The sequence below is a fragment of the Pelecanus crispus genome, chromosome 5 (genome assembly GCF_030463565.1).
Source record: "Pelecanus crispus isolate bPelCri1 chromosome 5, bPelCri1.pri, whole genome shotgun sequence".
Taxonomy (NCBI): Eukaryota; Metazoa; Chordata; class Aves; order Pelecaniformes; family Pelecanidae; genus Pelecanus; species Pelecanus crispus.
In genome coordinates, this window is record NC_134647.1 from 55,203,355 (window position 1) to 55,220,308 (window position 16,954).

Consider the following 16,954-nt stretch of genomic DNA (forward strand, 5'->3'; position numbering starts at 1 on the left):
TCGTGAGCATCGGCGGAAGTCTTCCCCATTGGCTGGGCGTTGCTGGGCGCGCCGCCGCTGCCGCCGGTGATTGGCGGCTCAGCGCGCAGGCGCGGGCGCCGCGCGGGGTCGGGATGGCGGCGCCGGCCCGGCGGAGCGTGGTGTTCGTGACGGGCAACGCCAAGAAGCTGGAGGAGGTGGGAGCGAAGGGGGCGGTTGCGGTCTCCCTGGCCTGGCCGGCCGGGGCCAGGGCCGGGGCCTGACGGGCGGGTTTCCATCCCTTTTCCCCCCGCAGGTCGCTCAGATCCTCGGGGACTCTTCTCCCTACACGCTGGTGGCGAAGAAAATTGACCGTAAGTTGGCAGTGGGGCCTGGGGGGACGCGGGGCGCGGCCCGGCCCGGCCGTCTCCTCAGCGCTGGCCTTTGTGTCCCCAGTGCCGGAGTACCAGGGGGAGCCGGATGAGATCTCCGTGCAGAAGTGCCGCGAAGCCGCCCGGCAGGTCGCTCCCTTTCTCCTTCCCCTTTCCCGCCGGTCGGAGCGGGGGTGCGGGTGCGGGAGCTCCGGGGAACCCTAGCCCCGGCGGGGCGGGAGGCACCTGGGGGCGTGAGGCTTCTGACCCGGCCCAGAGGAAAGTCAGGGACGCAACCGGGCCCGGCCTGGCCTCGCTGCACTCCTGTCACCCAGCTGTTTATGGCCTGTGCTGCGTGGTGGTGGATTCTCACTGGTGACATAGTGTTCAGGCAGTCCCGCTGCTGCTCCTCTGGTCTCTTGTGTCCCTCAAGCGGCAGGAGGACATGACAGATCCTTCAGTCTAGCCCCAGCGGTTGTGGGACTGGAGCTTCTGATGGATCACCTTCCAGAGCTGTGTCTGGGTTGGGTGTCTTAAAGGAACCAAGTGAGGATCAAGACTCGAGGAGAATGCAGGTGTGCCTCCAGGACACAGGCTTTCCCGTTCCTTATCCCACTATTCCTGCACCCCAAGAGGGCAGGGCATGTTCAGCTCTGCTAATTTTTTTTCCATGTGAGATCTTCCCTACCACACTTCAGCCACTCTAGCCTACCTGGGGAGAGCATGGGTTTAGTTGTGTTTGCCTGGCATGCATTGCCTCAGAGGACAAGAACTTCAGTGGCTGGTGGATTTTTGTGATGTTCCTGTTATCATAGAAATGTGAGAATAGGATAGAGCAAGAAAAATGGGGTTGGAGGCAGCACCTTCCTGTGGGTCTAATGTTTCCTTCTCTTGGGTTTTTGCTGTAGGTTCAGGGACCTGTTATAGTAGAGGATACCTGCTTGTGCTTCAATGCCCTGGGGGGGCTTCCAGGACCGTACATGTAAGTAGGAGGGCACCTTCACATTTCGTGTCCTAGAGTTAGGAGCACAGGCTAACGGGGTGCGCTTCACGGGGGATTCTCCACATGCCAGGAGCAATAGGGTCAGGGAGGTGATTACTGGTCTGTGTCCTTGGCTTCATCCTGCACCCCAGGGGCTGGACTTGAACTCCTTGAGCCCTGCTGTAAGTCACAGTACAGGACAAGAGAGACAGACCCAAATTGTTGGCTCTGGCTCCTGATCTACGGTGCCTGCTCCTGCAGCCAGCTTGGGAACCTGGCCCCACAGTGGGCTCTGCGTAGTTAAGGCACCATGCATTTCAGCAGCACTTTGGGATGAGTGTCCTCTAGGTTCTCATAGGGACTGCTTTAATCCAGCAGATAACAAGATTATTACGTTACAGTGTAACTCCTCTAATAAAATGCTGCCTTAGCTCCTGGAATTAACTTTTAGTGTGGCTAATTCTTCCAAACTATCTCTGCTGAGCTAAGCAGAGACATAAAAGCTTTATATGATAAAGTTGGCACTAGAACTAGGTGTAAGATGTGAACAAGTTGAGTTGAGAAATGTATTTTGGTATGTCTCTGCTCATGAGTGAGAACTGGGTTATTTACGTAGACACCAGTACTGCAGTAAATTAAATACCCCGCTGCTCTTTTCACTGTGTCCCATTCAGTTTAAGAGCTAAGTCTGTCATTATTGGTAAATAGTCTAGCATGACGTGATTTGACAGCACGTTTAAGAGGGATTCAAAGGGCTATGAAAATGTAGGCAACGATATTTCAAGGATGCCTGTATTTCTGAGAAATAATAGCGAAAATTAATCTTTCCTCTCTTCTTCCCCTTCAGAAAATGGTTCCTGGAAAAACTCAAACCAGAAGGTACTGCCTTCCGTGTTACTGCTCTGTGTGTAACTTGGTTCTTTCCAAATGAAATGGATCCCTGTCTGTGCTGGGTTCTGCCGAGCGTGCTTGCCCGCTGCACTGCCCATTTCATAGCTGGTTCCTTTCCTGTCTGTCCAGCTCTGTCCCTTCACATTCTCTCCTTGAGCCTGTTCTGTGCCCTTCTTCACAGGGTGTTGTTTCCTCCAGTAGCTTCAGCATCATCCCTGGATTCCCAGACTCCTGCCTCTGCAGGCTGGTGGAAGGGCTTGTGGGAACATCTTCTTTGTCATCAGTGTGACCTGGAAGACCTGCTGCTCCCTTTGTCTTCTGTGCAAAGCCCCTCTCCACTAATGCTCACCTCCCCTGGTGTGCAGTGACTGCCTCTGATCCCGCAGTTAAGAGCGTGACTGCAAATCCTGCACTGGTGTCACGAGCATGAGCGTTAATCGTGTTAATTCAGAGTGGGCTTTAGTCCTCTCTGGTGCTGTGCATTTGCTTGCTTCTGCTCACAAATTAATAGCAGGGCCCTGCAGCTCATGCTGTGTTAGATCTGAGGTGCTGGCTTCAGTCATATGAGGGACCCAGCCAAGGGCATCCTTGTGCCTGAGCTTTGTCACCACCTGTAGTTCTGCCTCTCCCTTGTGAATGTGAATGCAGAATGCTCCCTCGATCTGTCTCTAGGTGGGTGTGTTGCACTCTGAGAGAAAGGTGGTAATGCTGGAATCCTTTCTGTGTTGCTCAGGCCTGTACAAGCTGCTGGCTGGGTTTGAAGACAAATCTGCCTACGCTCTCTGTACCTTTGCATTCAGTACTGGAAACCCAGAGGAGCCAGTGAAGCTGTTCAAAGGCCAGACTCATGTAGGTGTTGTGCCTGGGAAAGGGAACATGCTCAGGGAGGAGGGCTGTAATGTGAATTTTGTAACAGCATTGACTCTGTTGAGGACAATTTTAGTGGCTTCTGCGTTGTTGAATGTCCTCAGAGCTTGTTGAGAACAGGCTGAGGGAGAGTGTGGGTGGTGGGTGCTGAATGCTGCAGCCCTTTTGCCCAGCTGTATGTACTGAATGCTTTGCACGTTACCTCATGCTCTTCAGCCCCCTCATCTCTCTCTGGCAGGGTTGTATTTGAGTGCAGTTGTTAGCTCTGTTAATTGTAGGGGTAAAGGGGCTGTCAGCATGGGGTAGCGTGATGGAACACTGAGTTTGGGACTGGTAATTTGGTTTGCGTCCTGGGAATGAGGACAGCACCACATACCAAGCCTTTGGTGACCACCACGTGAGCTATGGCTGCGTGTAGCTCTTCAGTCTGTGTTTGAAATGCGACTGCGAAGGAAGTGGCTGCAAAACCACAGCTTATGGGGCTTTTTTGTTTTCTCGTGGCAGGGGCTGATAGTAGAGCCCAGAGGCCCCCGAGACTTTGGCTGGGATCCTTGCTTTCAGCCGGACGGCTACAACCAGACGTAAGTGGTGTTTTACCTACAGTTCTTTATATAAGGAAAGTCAGGGTTGTGTGTGGAGTCATGTTTTGTGTGGAGGGGAACCTGCTTACAAGTGAGGGTGGCAAGGAGAAAACGCCCTCCTGGATCTGAACATGGTGGGTTACAGGGAAGCCCTGGGTCAGGGTGGGGGTTGTTGGCTTTGCCAGCATGTCACTACAGACGCCCTGCTACAGTCGAGCAGGGAGATGGCGAGCAGAGGGGGAACTCTCGGTGACTGGGGGGAGCACGTGCTGTAGCGTCTCTGCTGCTGAGACTTGCGGTTTCTCTCCCCTGCAGCTACGCTGAACTGCCCAAAGCAGTGAAGAACTCGATCTCACACCGGTACAGAGCATTGAGCGAGCTCTCCGCCTTCTTTCTTCAAAGCAACTCGACAGAGCCCTGCTCCGGTCCCAGCTAGCCTCCCCGAGCTGCGGGCACCCTGTGTTGTCCGTGTCGCGTACTGCCCCGGGAGAGCTCTGCTCTGCTGCGGGTTGCCATTAAAGCTGCTCCTTCTGAAGGCACCGGTACCGCTTCCCCTTCGCTGTTTTTGTTGCTTCAAGACGTGCTGCAGAGCCCCGCAGGTCTGGGTTATTTAGGCTGAACTCTTGTGCCTCACGGGGGCACGGGCTTGCAGGGGCCGCCGTGTCTGTGCGCGGGCGTTCCCTGCCGCCCTTTCCGCCTGGGGAAGCGGCAGAGGCCGGGGTAGCGCAGAGCGCAAGGCCCGGGGCCGCCGGTACGCCCGCGGTGGCAGCGCCCGGGGGCCCGGCTTCCCCCCGCCCTGGGGGCCGCAGCCGCGCGCAGCGGCGAGCCAATGGGAAGCGGCCGGGGGGAGAGGCAGCCAATCGGCTGCGGGGCCGCCGCGTCCAATGGGCGCCCTGCGCACCCGGATGCCGTCAGCGCGCGGCGCGGGGACACGTGCGGCCGAGCGGCCCCGGGGCTGAGCCCGCCCGGCCATGGAGCTGCTGCCCCGGCGGCCCGGGGAGTTCGGCTCGGCCCGGTACTGGGAGCGGTTCTTCCGGCAGCGCGGGCAGCGGCCCTTCGAGTGGTACGGGGCCTTCCCGGAGCTCTGCCCGGTCCTGCACAAGTACGTCCGCCCCCGCGATAAGGTGAGCCCCGTTCGGTACCCTCTGCCCGGGCCGGGCCTCCTCCGTGCCGGCCTCCTCCTGGGCGGCGAGCTCTGTGCCGCCGTGTCCCGGCTTAAAGCGCCGTCGTGCGCTGACACAGACGATGCCAAGCCCCCAGTGCGACGTAGCAAGAGAAGAGGAGAGACCCGCGCCTTGCCCTGGGATGGGGAGCTCTGGGGGTTAAAACATCCACGTCGTTCCCAAAAGAGATGCAACAGATGCATCGCTTCTGTGCCCCTGTGACGCTTCTGTACGGAAATGTTATCTCAGGGCCCCGGAGAGTGGGTTTGCAGGTGCTGTGGGTGTGCTTTTCACAGAAGGCTCGTGGCCGCGGCTGATATTTGCTCATAAAATGCTTTGGGGTGCGTTTCCAGGGCGTTCTCGCCATCACGCTTCTCTTGTGCTGCTCTCCAGGTTCTGGTGGTGGGCTGCGGGAACTCAGAGCTGAGCGAGCAGATGTATGACATGGGGATGTGCGAGGACATCGTGAACATCGACATCAGCGACATGGTGATCCGTCAGATGCAAGAGCGGAGCAGGAGCAAGAGGCCGAAGATGAGCTACCTGCAGATGGACATGCTTCAGATGGACTTCCCTGATGCCCACTTCCAGGTGGTCTTGGACAAAGGCACACTGGATGCCATCCTTACCGATGAAGAGGTGGCCACTTTAGCCAAGGTGGACAAGATGTTTGCCGAGATCAGCCGGGTCCTGCAGGTAGGAGGGCGCTACTTTTGTGTCTCCTTGGCTCAAGCCCATGTGCTGAAGAAAGCAGTGGAATACTTCTCCCAGGAAGGCTGGGTCGTGCGTGTCCATCAGCTGGCCAGCAGCAGAGACAAACAGCAGTTTGTCCTACCAGTCTTCGTCTACGTCATGACAAAGTTCAGGAAGATCCCCGGCTCCACACCGCAGATCCTGGAGATCTGCCCCGAGGAGCAGGACAAGCCGATGCGGGTGGAGAGTGCGGAGCAGCTGGTGGCAGCGGTGAAGGACAGGCAGCATTATGCCCTGCTCTGCAGCCAGCTGAGCAAAACCCCCTGTGGGGAGCAGGTTTCCCTGGATCTGTGTGACAAAGAGAGTGGGAGGCCTCGCTACACTCTGCATGTGGTTGACAGCCCTTCAGTGAAACCTTCCCGGGACAATCACTTCGCCATCTTCATCAGTGAGTACAGCCTCTCCTGCTGGCAATGAGATGGTGCTCTGGCCAGGAGCTGTGAAACAGCCAGCGGTCCTGGCCCTGCTGAAATCGGGGCTGGAGAGGGAAATAACCCGCCTGTGCAGGGTTTGGTTGATGTTTTAGTCCTGGCTTTGCAGCGGAACATGTGTTTGCCTGGTGGTGCAAGCAGAGATCTGGCACAGAGATTTCTAGCTGAGTGGATGCCCATCTGGCAGCGAAGGGGTGCTGCCTGCCCTGCCTCCAAGGTGGTCATTCCTGCCTTGGTGCTGGTGACAGCCACCATAGCCCGTTGCTGCATAAAGCCAAAGCACAGCAGACGCAGCCGAAAAGGCGTTGCTGGTCTGTGTGGGTGTCCTGACTTGCCAGGGCCAGGCTCCTCGGGGCGGTGCTTCGCTTTTGTGCTTGCACCTTGTGGAGACACGTCGGGCTCCACCAGCAGCACTATTCCCTCCCTGTGTGCCTGCAAAGCTGGGGCTTAGCAGAGCCTGGAGATGGGTCATGAGGCTGTTGGATGCCCTCATCTTATGAGACATGGCTTTTCCAGCCTCCTACATGAGCCTGCCCAAAATGGAGAAGGCCCTGGCTCTCTTGAGGGTTGCAGAGCACAGCTCTAGGCATGCAGTGGTACCTTCTTGTGATGTCTTGCCATTCCCTGTGGCTCCTCTCTTGGAGGTCAGCATGGTCGCTCAGGGACCAGGACTGTCCCAGGCTGATGGCAGCCCTTTCTACAGTCCCACAGGGCAGAGAAACTGAGTGGCTCTTTGGGACGGAGGAAGGGCGGAGGCAGCTGGCCGCCAGCGCGGGCTTTGGGCGCCTGGTCACTGTGGCCCTGCACAGGGAGCAGCACTACGAGGGCATGGCTGGCATCCAGGCGGAGCTGTCGGGGAAGGTGATGGAGCTGGCCCCGCCGGGCCTCCCTGCCCGGCAGCAGGTGAGCCCTGCCACCCAGCCCCCTTGCTTGGCTTCCCCAAAACCGGGGCCAGGCTGGCTTTCTGCCAGCAGCGAGTCCCTCTTCTCCAAAGGAGACGAAGCTGCAATGCATGAGTTGGTTGCCTTGGTGGGGAGGAGACTGGCCTCAGGTTCCTCTTGGTTTTCGCTCCCGCTGGCTGCCTTTGCTTGGAAGCAGGATTTGAGGTGCCTGTGTGGCAGGATTCAGTGTGAAGTCCTTGCCCTCCAAAACCCAGCATCCCAAGAAAACCAGGCATCCTGAAACCCTGAGAACATCTGGTGCCTTCTTAATCCTGGCTTTAACTTCTCCTGTCCCTCCTGTCTCCTTCCTGCCCCAACTCCCCAAACCTGAGCTCTTGCAAGAAGTCTTGGGGTGTTTGCTCCCTGTACCCTGACACGTGCATGGGAGGGAAGCTGGTGTCCCTTGCACTGTTCCCCAGCTCCCCTGTGGCTGCCTACAGCGTATCCTGCTGCTCCTGCACTGTGTCCGCTTCATCCCAGCTCTTTAGCCATGGTCAGGACAGCAGGAATGCCAGGGTCTGTTCCTGTAGCCTTTCCTTCCTCACGTCAGTCCCTGTCCTCCCTGCAGGTGCCCTTCCTGTCTGTGGGAGGAGACATTGGGGTGCGGACAGTGCGGCACTGCGACACCAGCCCCCTGAGCGGGGAGTACGTCGTGGAGGACGTGAAGGGGGATGGCACCTGCTACTTCCGCCGCCTCGTCTTCCTCCGCAACAGGAACGTGGTGCAGTCGGAGGCTCGGCTCCTTGCCCCCACACCTCTCCCAGGTACATGGGGCAGCCAGGAAGGGGCAGGGGCCAAAGGTGACTTTTTGGGGTGGCAAAGAGTGAGATTGATGTAGGAGGAAGATAAAAGTCCCACTGGGACCTGCCTGCCTTGTCCTGGAGCAGCTCTGGGAGCATTTTTACCCTCCGCTGCTTGCCTTGTGGGTGGGACAGGGGCTGGGGGTGGCTAGTCCCCAGAAAGCATCCCTGCTCTCCCACCTTGCCTTACCAGCCAATGCCTCCTGTCATTCAGGCCAGAAGAAACGGAGGAAGGACAAGAAGAAACCCAGCCCTGCTGAGCCACCTACAGCCATCGACAAGAGCTACCTGTGCTGTGAGCACCACAAGGCCATGGTCGCGGGGCTCTGCCTGCTGGGGGGCCCCGATCCCCTCCCAGGTGACGAGGCTGGCAGTGGGAGGCTGTGCCAGGGGCAGGCGTGTGTGTTCCTATGCCTCAGCTCCTTGGGGAAGGGCTTTCCTGGCCAAGGTGCCCCACGCACCCTTCCTGAAGTGGTTTGGGGCTGGTGGGTGGGATGAGCAGTGGGAACATGGCCATCCTGGTGGCTCACTGGGCGCTATCCATTGGCAGGAGCTGTGCTGGCGGTGCTGGTCGTGGGGCTCGGCGGGGGCAGCCTGCCCCTCTTCGTCCATGACTACTTCTCGCAGGCCCATATAGCTGTGGTGGAGATCGACCCCTCCATGCTGGAGGTGGCCACACGCTGGTTCGGCTTTTCCCAGGGCGACCGGATGAGGGTGCACATCTCCGATGGCCTGGACTATGTGGCCAAGCTGGCAGCTGAAGGTACTATCTTGCCGAGCATTCTGGGTGCCCCATCGAGCCCAGTGGATGAAATGCTGGGGACCAGAGTCCTGGGCTGCTTTCACCCTCTGCTTCCCAGCCCTGCCCATCTCCTGCCATGTGTCACAAGCTCCAGCCTCTTCAGGTCTCTGCAGCTCACAGGCCTGTCCTTGCCAACGTGTGCAGGGGACATTAGATTTGCTGCCTCCCCCTGTGCTGAGGGCTGCTGCCATGGGTCTCATTTGGAAAGAGAAACCCCAGGAGAGAGAAGCAGCCATCAGATGGCAGAGGGGGTGTCTTGACCACCCCATTCGTTGCCTCCCCACCGTGTGTGGCTCATCTCTGTCCCATGAGATCACAAGTCTCTGTGTTCTCTCCTGCAGCCCCAGCCCAGTATGACGCCATCATGTTCGATGTGGACAGCAAAGACCTCACAGTGGGGATGAGCTGCCCGCCCCCAGCCTTCGTGGAAAAGCCCTTTCTGCAAAAAGTTAAAACCATCCTCAAGCCAGGAGGTAGGAGGGGAGATCCAGCTGTGTCCCTGCAGGCAGGCTGGCCAGTCCTGTGTGGGGTTTGAGTAATGGGGCTGTGCCACCGTTTCTTATCCTGCAGAATACTGGCCGTGGCCAGGATTGCTGCGTGGCATCTGCCGCTCCTGGCAGGTCCTGGATCCGGGTGTTTCAGTGGGTGTTCTGACAGCAGGGAGCAGGGTGAAGCGGGTGGCATGCAGCGCTGCTGGGTCAGGCAGGCTGAGACATCCCGGGGGGGCCAAGAAAGGTTGCGGGAAGGCAGAGGGTGTAGGCGGTACCTGGGAACAGATCACAGGAACTCAGGACCCGCGTGGTGGCAGGGATGTGGAGCTGGGCCAAGGGCACCGAGGGGATGCCAGTACTCCTCGTGCTGCCGCGGGAGCGATGTTTGCACCAGGGTAGCGCCGGTTCAGCTGCATTCCCACAGGGAGGCGGGGAGCAGGATGGTGTACACAGGCTGGTATGAACTCCCATCCTTCTCGCCCTGCTGCAGGAGTCTTTGTGCTCAACTTGGTGTGCCGTGATGCCCGGCTGAAGGAGTCTGTCCTGGCCACCCTCAGGGAGGTCTTCCCACTGCTCTACGCACGCCACATTGAAGGGGAGGTCAACGAGATCCTGTTCTGCCAGCCCAGCCCCAAGGTCCGGCAGGACCCCACAGAGCTGGGGGCACGTGCCCAGGCGCTGGAAGGGGCTCTGCGGCAGCCTGGGCGCCCCTGGGACAGCTCGTACGTGCTGGCAGACATGCTGCAGGCCGTCAAGATCCTCTGAGAGGGGCTCCAATGCCCCTTGAACGAGAGAGAGGTCCTCATGCGGGTGCTGTGGCCCCACAGCAGAGGCTTGCCCGTGGCTGGGACCTGCTGCCCTTGGGGGGCCGGTGCTGGCCTGGGTCTCCCTGAAGGATGGGACTGGCGTGGGGAGGTAGTCCCTGCAGCATGGCTCCCTGGGAAGGGGTCCAGGACTGTGGAGGGCTGTGCAGCCCAAGGGGCAGCGCTGGGGTGGTGACGGGAGGAAGGTGCTGCGGAACTGGCCGGACTGTGGGTTTGGGTCTGTCCCCATTGCTTTCTTGTTGCAGGAAAAACATCCCTCCAGCATGGCTCCTTCCCTCAGATGCTGCTTCTCCCTGCATCTCCAGCATCCCTGGTCACTGGTGTCTGTGCAGAGCTCCAGCCCTGTCCCATGCCTCATTGTGGATGTGGGTTGGTGGGCTGAGTGCTGTGAAAATAAAGTGCTCAGGGCTGCTCCGAGGCCCGCAGTGCTTTGCTAAGCTTATTTCTGGAGTGCCCAGCAGCCCTGGAAAAGGTACAGTCACCTCCACTCTTCAAGGGCACATCCTGGGGGCAGGCAGCTGCCCCTTGTACCCCACTGCCCCCTTCCCCAAACTGGACCCCATTATGTGCCTGCCTCTCTGCATCTCTCCAGCCATCACCACTGTGAACTGGGACCTGTAACCCCTTGGGCCCCCAATCCTTCTTCTCCCCCCTGTCCCCCTGGGCCAGCAGTGACCCAGCCCTGTGCTCAGGCCCCTGGGGACACCAATGCGCTCACCCAGCTGGTGCAGGTCAGCCTTCCTGCAGGGTGGAAAGGCAGCAGGAAAATATCTATCAAGGTGTTCCCATGGCACTCATTCCTGTGCAGGTGGCTCATTTTGTCTTTCCCAAGGGTTTCAAAGCCTGGTCCCTCCCTGTGAGGTTTAACTGAAGACCTATGTGACCTGGCTGGTTATAGAGCAGCTGACTGGCTGGTGCTCCCACATTCATCAGAAGTCATTTTGCAAGGGCATGTATTTTTCCCTTACAGCAGCTGGTACCAAAATGAGTCTGAGACATGGTATCAAAGTGACTAGCTTGCAGACATCAAGGTAACAACCTGCTCAGGCACTGTGATGCTTTGCCACTGATCCCTCACCCCATGCTCCCTTCTGCCACTGGTACCCTGAGCGAGGACATCTTTCTGGCAGCTGCTTCCCAAAGCAAATCCTCCCCAGCCACCTTTCAACAGCCCAGGGTGGTAACAACACACCAGAAGCAGCTCTGGGAGGGATCTGACCTAGCTGTTGGTGTGGAGGCAACAGCAGCCGCATCTCAGCATCGCTGTTGGAGGCATCTCACCAGCTCTGCAGCTCATGTGCCCTGTCCCACCAGGGTGTGGGTGGGCTGCTGCTCATCAGCCTCTCCTTTGCAGTTCCCCAGCCCCATAGGGGCCATGGAAAGGGCACCCCAAGGCTCTCACCCCCTGAACCGGTGGGGACTGCGGCCACTGCGCTGACACAGGAGATGGGGCTGTTTGTGCCCAGGAGGCACTATGGCAGCCATGCCGACAGCAAGCATGTCCCTCTGATCAGCGACTGTGGTTATATTTTCATTTGCCAGCAGGTTCTGCTTTGGAAACCACTCTGTTCAGATTCCTTCTCTGATACTGCCTGCCTTATTCCCCTTCACACAGAAGGACAAATTGGTGTCCTACTTTCTCCCCGGGCTAGCCTGCCTCTATGCAGAGGGAGCAGATGCTTTTTTTAAATAAGTGCTTTTGATGGTTCCCAGGCACTGGAGAGCAGGGCTGGTCTGCTCCCTGCCTCAGATAAAGGATGGCAGTGTGGCATGTGCCCTCCGTACGTTGCTCACAACTCGGCTGCTCCTCTGAGCTGTAGTGTGTTCAGGGCAGCATGTGGTTGATGGTCAACCGGAGAGACAAGGCTGGGGCTTGAGCTGAGTGGAAGTCTGCCTGCCCCCCCCATGCAGTTAGTTTCTAAAGCTCCTCTGTGATGAGCACTTTTTTGAAAGATACTTATTATCCGTTCAGCTTAGCAATGGCAACTTTCTCAACTGGATCAGCAGTGCTGCATTTAGTTTATTTTTAACTTAGTTTTCAATTCTCAACATAATTCCAATGACATAGGTTTGTGTGTGTGCCCTTTATTTTACCAAAAGGATCTCCTTTCTTCCCTGGGAGCTTATACAAAGGCTGCGTTCATCCCTCCCTGGTCCAGTGCTGCCTTTCTGTTGTGCTTCCTAATCGCTGTGTAACACCACATCCTGGTGGAAAAACAAAAGCCATCTATTAGAAACAACATAAGGAAGAAATCTCAGTTCATTGCAGCTGTCCTTGCAGCTACTGACAGCCCCACAAGTTTGGTCTGGAAATACATTTCAGCTGGAAAGTTGGCAAATTCATGAGTGCTGCAAATACCTGAAATCCTCCTCTGCAGGTAAAATGCTCTGAGGCTGGAAAAATTGATGTCTAGTAAATATTTCTCTCCTGGCAACCAAAACATGCAGCTAATGCATATGTTTGGCAACTGTGTTTCTGTTGAGTGTTTTGGCAATATACTCATGTTTACATCCCTTACTCCTCACTTCCTTCCTTTGCAGCGTAGGCTCGCTGTAAGTGGTGGGATAGAAACAAGCACTGCTGTCACTTAGCAACCTCCACTGGCTTTGAGATGTTGATTTTTTTCCTTTCTGGATTTCCCAGCACAAAAAGAGATGGCCGTGTAACTCATCTCATGGCTCAGGCATGAGGCTGTAGCCAGCTGGGGATGATTTGGTCTGGTACAGCCCAAATCCCTCTCAGAGTATTGCATCTGTGTCCCGCTGCTGCTCCAGTGAGTGAGGCACTGGGAGTTGATGGGTCAGCCCTGGGTTTCGTGATCTTGGGCAAGGGATGCCGCTGGTCATGCCCAGCCATGGAGGCTCTTTGCCCCAGGGTGACTCTGTGGCCAGCCAGCTGGCAGGACGGTGACGCTGTGAGGCAGGCAGCAGTGGGATGCCACACATATACCCCATATGGTATAACCTCTTCAGGTGCCACAGCCCAGATCCCTGCTCTGCAGGACTGAAAGTGGGCTCTTGGGAAGACAGTGGAGGTGGATGGGGGCATACTGTGATCAGCTGAAAGTATGTCAAGCAGTTGGGAGAGATTTTGCAGTAATAAAAGCTTCAGGAACTGAGTGCTGAGACTGATTCCCTCCAGCTGGGAAGAGCTCTGCTGGGGTGAGCCTGGTCCTCCTGCCTGGGGATGCTGCTGTTGCTGCCTGGGCATGGCAGGGTCACAGCACAGCAAGGCCTGCAACAGCCATGTCCCAGAGGGCGGAAGCACCTGGGAAGTGTTTTGTTCATGAAATCTTCCTCGGGGAAGCACTTGGCTTGCCTGGCTTTGTGACCAAGGAAGCAGGCATGCTGCTAGGCTGCAGTGAGGTAGTATGGCTCTTTCCTGGGTGCTCAGGGCTGCAGGAAAACATCTCTGTGGGCTGCAGTGCAGCACGGTGGCCTTTTTCTACCCTACAACTGGATGCACCCGACTAAAGAATGCAGCTGGAGGTCACAGGGCAGGAGAGAGGCCGCCATGCCAGACAGTACAGGGACTGGGTGTCACTGTCCTGCAATCTGTGAGTCAGCAGTGCCATGGGCTGCAGGGGAGAGGCAGAAAGCACCTCCTCTTTACAGGGGGAAATGCTGCAGCCGCTACTTCTAATCCCAGCTCTGCAGCCACTCTGGTTTTCTTTCACTGGCTTTAATCCTGTCTTTTGCAGCTTCAAGGTCTGTGCTCTCCTCCTGGCAGATACGCAGGCATAATGCTGACCAGCAGGTTCATGCCAGCACTGCAGAGCCAGGTGCTGCTGAGAACCTGGGAGCTCCCCGTGCACCGGGCTCCTTGCCCACACCTTCTCCTGCTTTGTGCCGATCAGCTGCCCTGAAAAGCTCTGAAAGACTCTGGATTTGTATCTGAACCAAGAAGGAGGTGAGGGAGGTCCCTGGAGAGAAGAAGATCATGCGTGAAGGAGCCTGCCTCTTCTAAATACTTCCTAGGGGGGAGGACGCAGACTCATCTGTGCTCTGTTCCCCCTGGGGTCCTGCCTGCTCTCCTGGCAGGGGGGGTGTGCGTGGCTCTTCACTGCAGGCATCTGCAAATCTCTGTTGTAGTTTATACATAACCCATTTTTCATGAAGGGAATTGCACTGGTGTGTGTTTATAAAGCAGCCTGGGGACCTGATCTAAATGTCCTCAGTTTTAATGTCACACTGCCTGGTTAGGAAGAAGTGTCTGTGGGTAAGTTTGTGGGCTGAAATGCTACAGCTGCGCCCTGAAACCAGACTATTTTTGCTTTATATTTTTCTGGAATTCAAGTCAGGACAAACTTGCTGTTTGTAGGCTTGATCTGAAATGCACTGGAGGCTTTGGCAGGGCTGGGGGCCCCAGGCAGGCTGTGCTGGAGCCAGTGATATCTGGAAGCGAGCAGACTGCGCTGACGGAGACAGCAGTGCCAGTGGGGCCAGCATGCCACCCTGGGGACCAGGGCACCCTTTCCGCTGTGCTGGGGAGAGGTAGTTGGCAAAGGTCTTCTCTCCTTGCTGAGCTTGGCACGTGGCAAAAGGAAATGATAAATATCTTTGGAGCACAACTGAGCACAGGGTAAAAATAGAGCATGTTTAGCTGGCTAACCAGTGAGCAACGCAGCTCTGTGCTGCTGGGGATCGCACCTGGTGCTCCCCAGGAAACCAGTTTCTTGCATGGCCTCTGACGCTGGTTTAGGTCTTTTCTTTCATGTTCATTCATAACAAGAAGCTTTGCAATGGTCTCCACTAGTATTATCTCCATTTCCTTTAATTTAGCCACTCTGGATCTCAACAAATTCAGAAAGCCAGTCTGGAGTCCTCACAGGGGTTTGGAACAAGCTGCCTGCAGAAGTTGCTTAGAAAAAGCAGAGACTTGAAGACATGCTCGGGTACCCTTCCTCTCTTCTTTACTGCTCTCTTGGAGTTGTTGGAAAAATGAGCACCCTCATAATACGGGCATGCATAATGAAAATGTTCATGCTTTTTCCAGAAGGTGGGAAATCTATACTTGGCTGCTTGTGGCTTTTTTCTGGGGAGGAGAGTGGATTTTTGTAAGTGATGGAGTTGCAGGGTAAGTGTAGTCACTTAGTGGCTTTAACTCAGCTTAACAGACAAAAAAGTTTGGTTTGGAAACTTCCCAGGCTTGGGGGAATAACTCAAACTTTTCCTAATAATTGATATTTTATTTTTTTTTTAATTGTGGAAGCAAAGATATAATTTAAAGATCTAATGCAAAGGACAGTTCCCTAGGTTATCAATTTGCATAGCGTTGCTCCCGAAGCATCGTGCCTTTTTTTAATCTTCACTCATCTTTTGTGGACATCCGATCCTATCGCCAGGCTGCTCTTCTACCGATCTTAATTATTTCACTGGGACAGCACAAAGTGCTTCAATGCTTAGACGGGGCAGATTTGGCCAGAACGCAATACTGTTCTTCCTGACTTCCAGCCTCTGTAGAAACCCATGAACTGGAGGAAGGCCAGGCAGCTACTCTAGTGCCTCCTGGCATAGCCCACTTGCTCAGGAGTTGGGAAAAAAATAATCATGCTGTTAATTGGCATAATTATGTCAATAATCATACAAATGATCGCAAGGCTTTTCCCAGAGGCTGTGATGCTGGGGAGGTGATCTAACGGCAGCGGTAAAGCCACTGCTAGAGAAGCCATCTCTGCATTATGCTGATTTAAAAATGTCCAGAATTTAAAACTTGCCAGAGCTAAGGCAAACAGTTCATTTGTTTCCAGGGTTAGAAGTCAGTCTGTTGTAGAGAGTAATTTTTTACACTTATTGAGAACTCCGGCCAAGAAGTTTTGATAATCTTCCAGATTGTTAGTATCTGTCAGCCTGCGGGATGTTCGCAGTTCCCTTTTGTTTTGCTTTTCACGCTGAGTGAGGCCGGTGTCTGGTTTAATACAGAGGATAACTTTTATCGCTGCAGGACTCCAAAGCCTCTGGTTTGGATATTTTTGTGTTGTGACTGCTGCCAGTAATCACAGATAAATCTCATCTCTGTTGTTTGCCTGTGCTTTTAGCTCAGCCTCAGTATGCATTTTTAATTGAAGCCACTGCAATGACGTGGCTCGGACCTTGTTATCGCTTCCCAGCCTGTTCCTGAAGCACCCACCTGCTACCAGCCCTGACGGACCCAGCTTCTCAGGCCTGCCCTGACATGGTTCCGGCGAACGTGTGTCTCTGACCCCGGCAGCGCTCCCGCCCGTGGCTCAGTGTCGCTGCCGTCTGCCAGGGCCCCTCATGCGCTGTGAGGACGGATCGCGGTTCCTGCTGCTGCTGTTGCCATCGCGGGTGGGAGACGGGAGGAATTCAGTCACTGGGACTGCTCCAAAATACCCTGCTCGGCAGATTGGGAAGAGTTGAAGGCAGCTGTCTGCCAGGTCCCTCGCCGGCAAGCAGGGCCCAGGTCCCCTGTGTGCTGCCTGTTGGGCCCCGGTCCCAGTTTGGTGCCAAAGTCGGAGAGGAGAGGAAGGGTGCGTGCAAATCTCCACCGGGTGCCAGAGGATGGCACAGCTGGGGGCTCACGGGGGCCGCCGCAGCCCTTTCCGCCAGCGGGACGGGGTGGCCGGCTGGGGTCGGGGCTCTCGGGGGAGAGGGGCAGCATGGCGGTCTCGTGGGTTGGTGTGCGGGCCTGGGCGAAGCGTGGTCCTTGTACCCAAGGGTCCCAGCACCGAGGCCGGCTTGTCCACGGGCGGGGATGAGCCCACCCAGCCGCTCGAGCAGAGCGAGTGGGCAGCGGGGGCTGCAGGCTGCCGGGATGAGCCCGCGGATGCTGCCTGCAAGCTGCTGGCCTGTGCCGGTGCCCGGCAGGAGGCTCTGCCGGTGCCGGAGCGCGGAGGGGCCGCTGCCACCGCAGAAGGGGCAGCAGGGACCCCACCACCACGGGCTCCCGGGGCCCAGCCCTGCCTGCCCGCCCTCACCGGGAGGGGGCGTGGCCGCACGGCAAGGGGCGTGGCCTTTCCGCGGAGACTCCGCCCCCAGGCTCGGGGGTGGGACGCATGCGCACTGCGCCGGCCGTTACCTGTCAGCGGCGGCGGCGGCGGGCGGAGGAGAGGAGGCGGGGAGGGGACGGCGCGGCGGG

General features: G+C 56.7%; 2 protein-coding genes across 4 annotated transcripts; both read left to right on the top strand.

The window, feature by feature from the left end:
- Window positions 1-113: 113 nt before the first annotated feature.
- On the top strand, window positions 114-4,130 carry ITPA (inosine triphosphatase). 2 transcript variants are annotated; one of them, XM_075710935.1, is made up of 8 exons: window positions 114-176; window positions 275-332; window positions 415-479; window positions 1,238-1,311; window positions 2,159-2,190; window positions 2,936-3,051; window positions 3,574-3,650; window positions 3,966-4,130. In XM_075710935.1, exons 1-8 carry the CDS (start codon window positions 114-116, stop codon window positions 4,084-4,086), a joined length of 606 nt encoding a protein of 201 aa, XP_075567050.1. In that variant the 3' UTR covers window positions 4,087-4,130. The 2 variants fall into 2 exon arrangements, with proteins under 2 accessions (XP_075567050.1, XP_075567051.1); XM_075710936.1 differs by lacking the exons at window positions 275-332; window positions 415-479.
- Window positions 4,131-4,621: 491 nt separating this feature from the next.
- Window positions 4,622-9,796, top strand: METTL13 (methyltransferase 13, eEF1A N-terminus and K55). Of its 2 annotated transcripts, none has more exons than XM_075711042.1 (8): window positions 4,622-4,774; window positions 5,207-5,954; window positions 6,701-6,900; window positions 7,507-7,702; window positions 7,953-8,096; window positions 8,289-8,525; window positions 8,888-9,013; window positions 9,522-9,796. In XM_075711042.1, exons 1-8 carry the CDS (start codon window positions 4,622-4,624, stop codon window positions 9,794-9,796), a joined length of 2,079 nt encoding a protein of 692 aa, XP_075567157.1. The 2 variants fall into 2 exon arrangements, with proteins under 2 accessions (XP_075567157.1, XP_075567158.1); XM_075711043.1 differs by having other exon boundaries at window positions 5,207-5,509; window positions 6,709-6,900.
- Window positions 9,797-16,954: the final 7,158 nt, after the last annotated feature.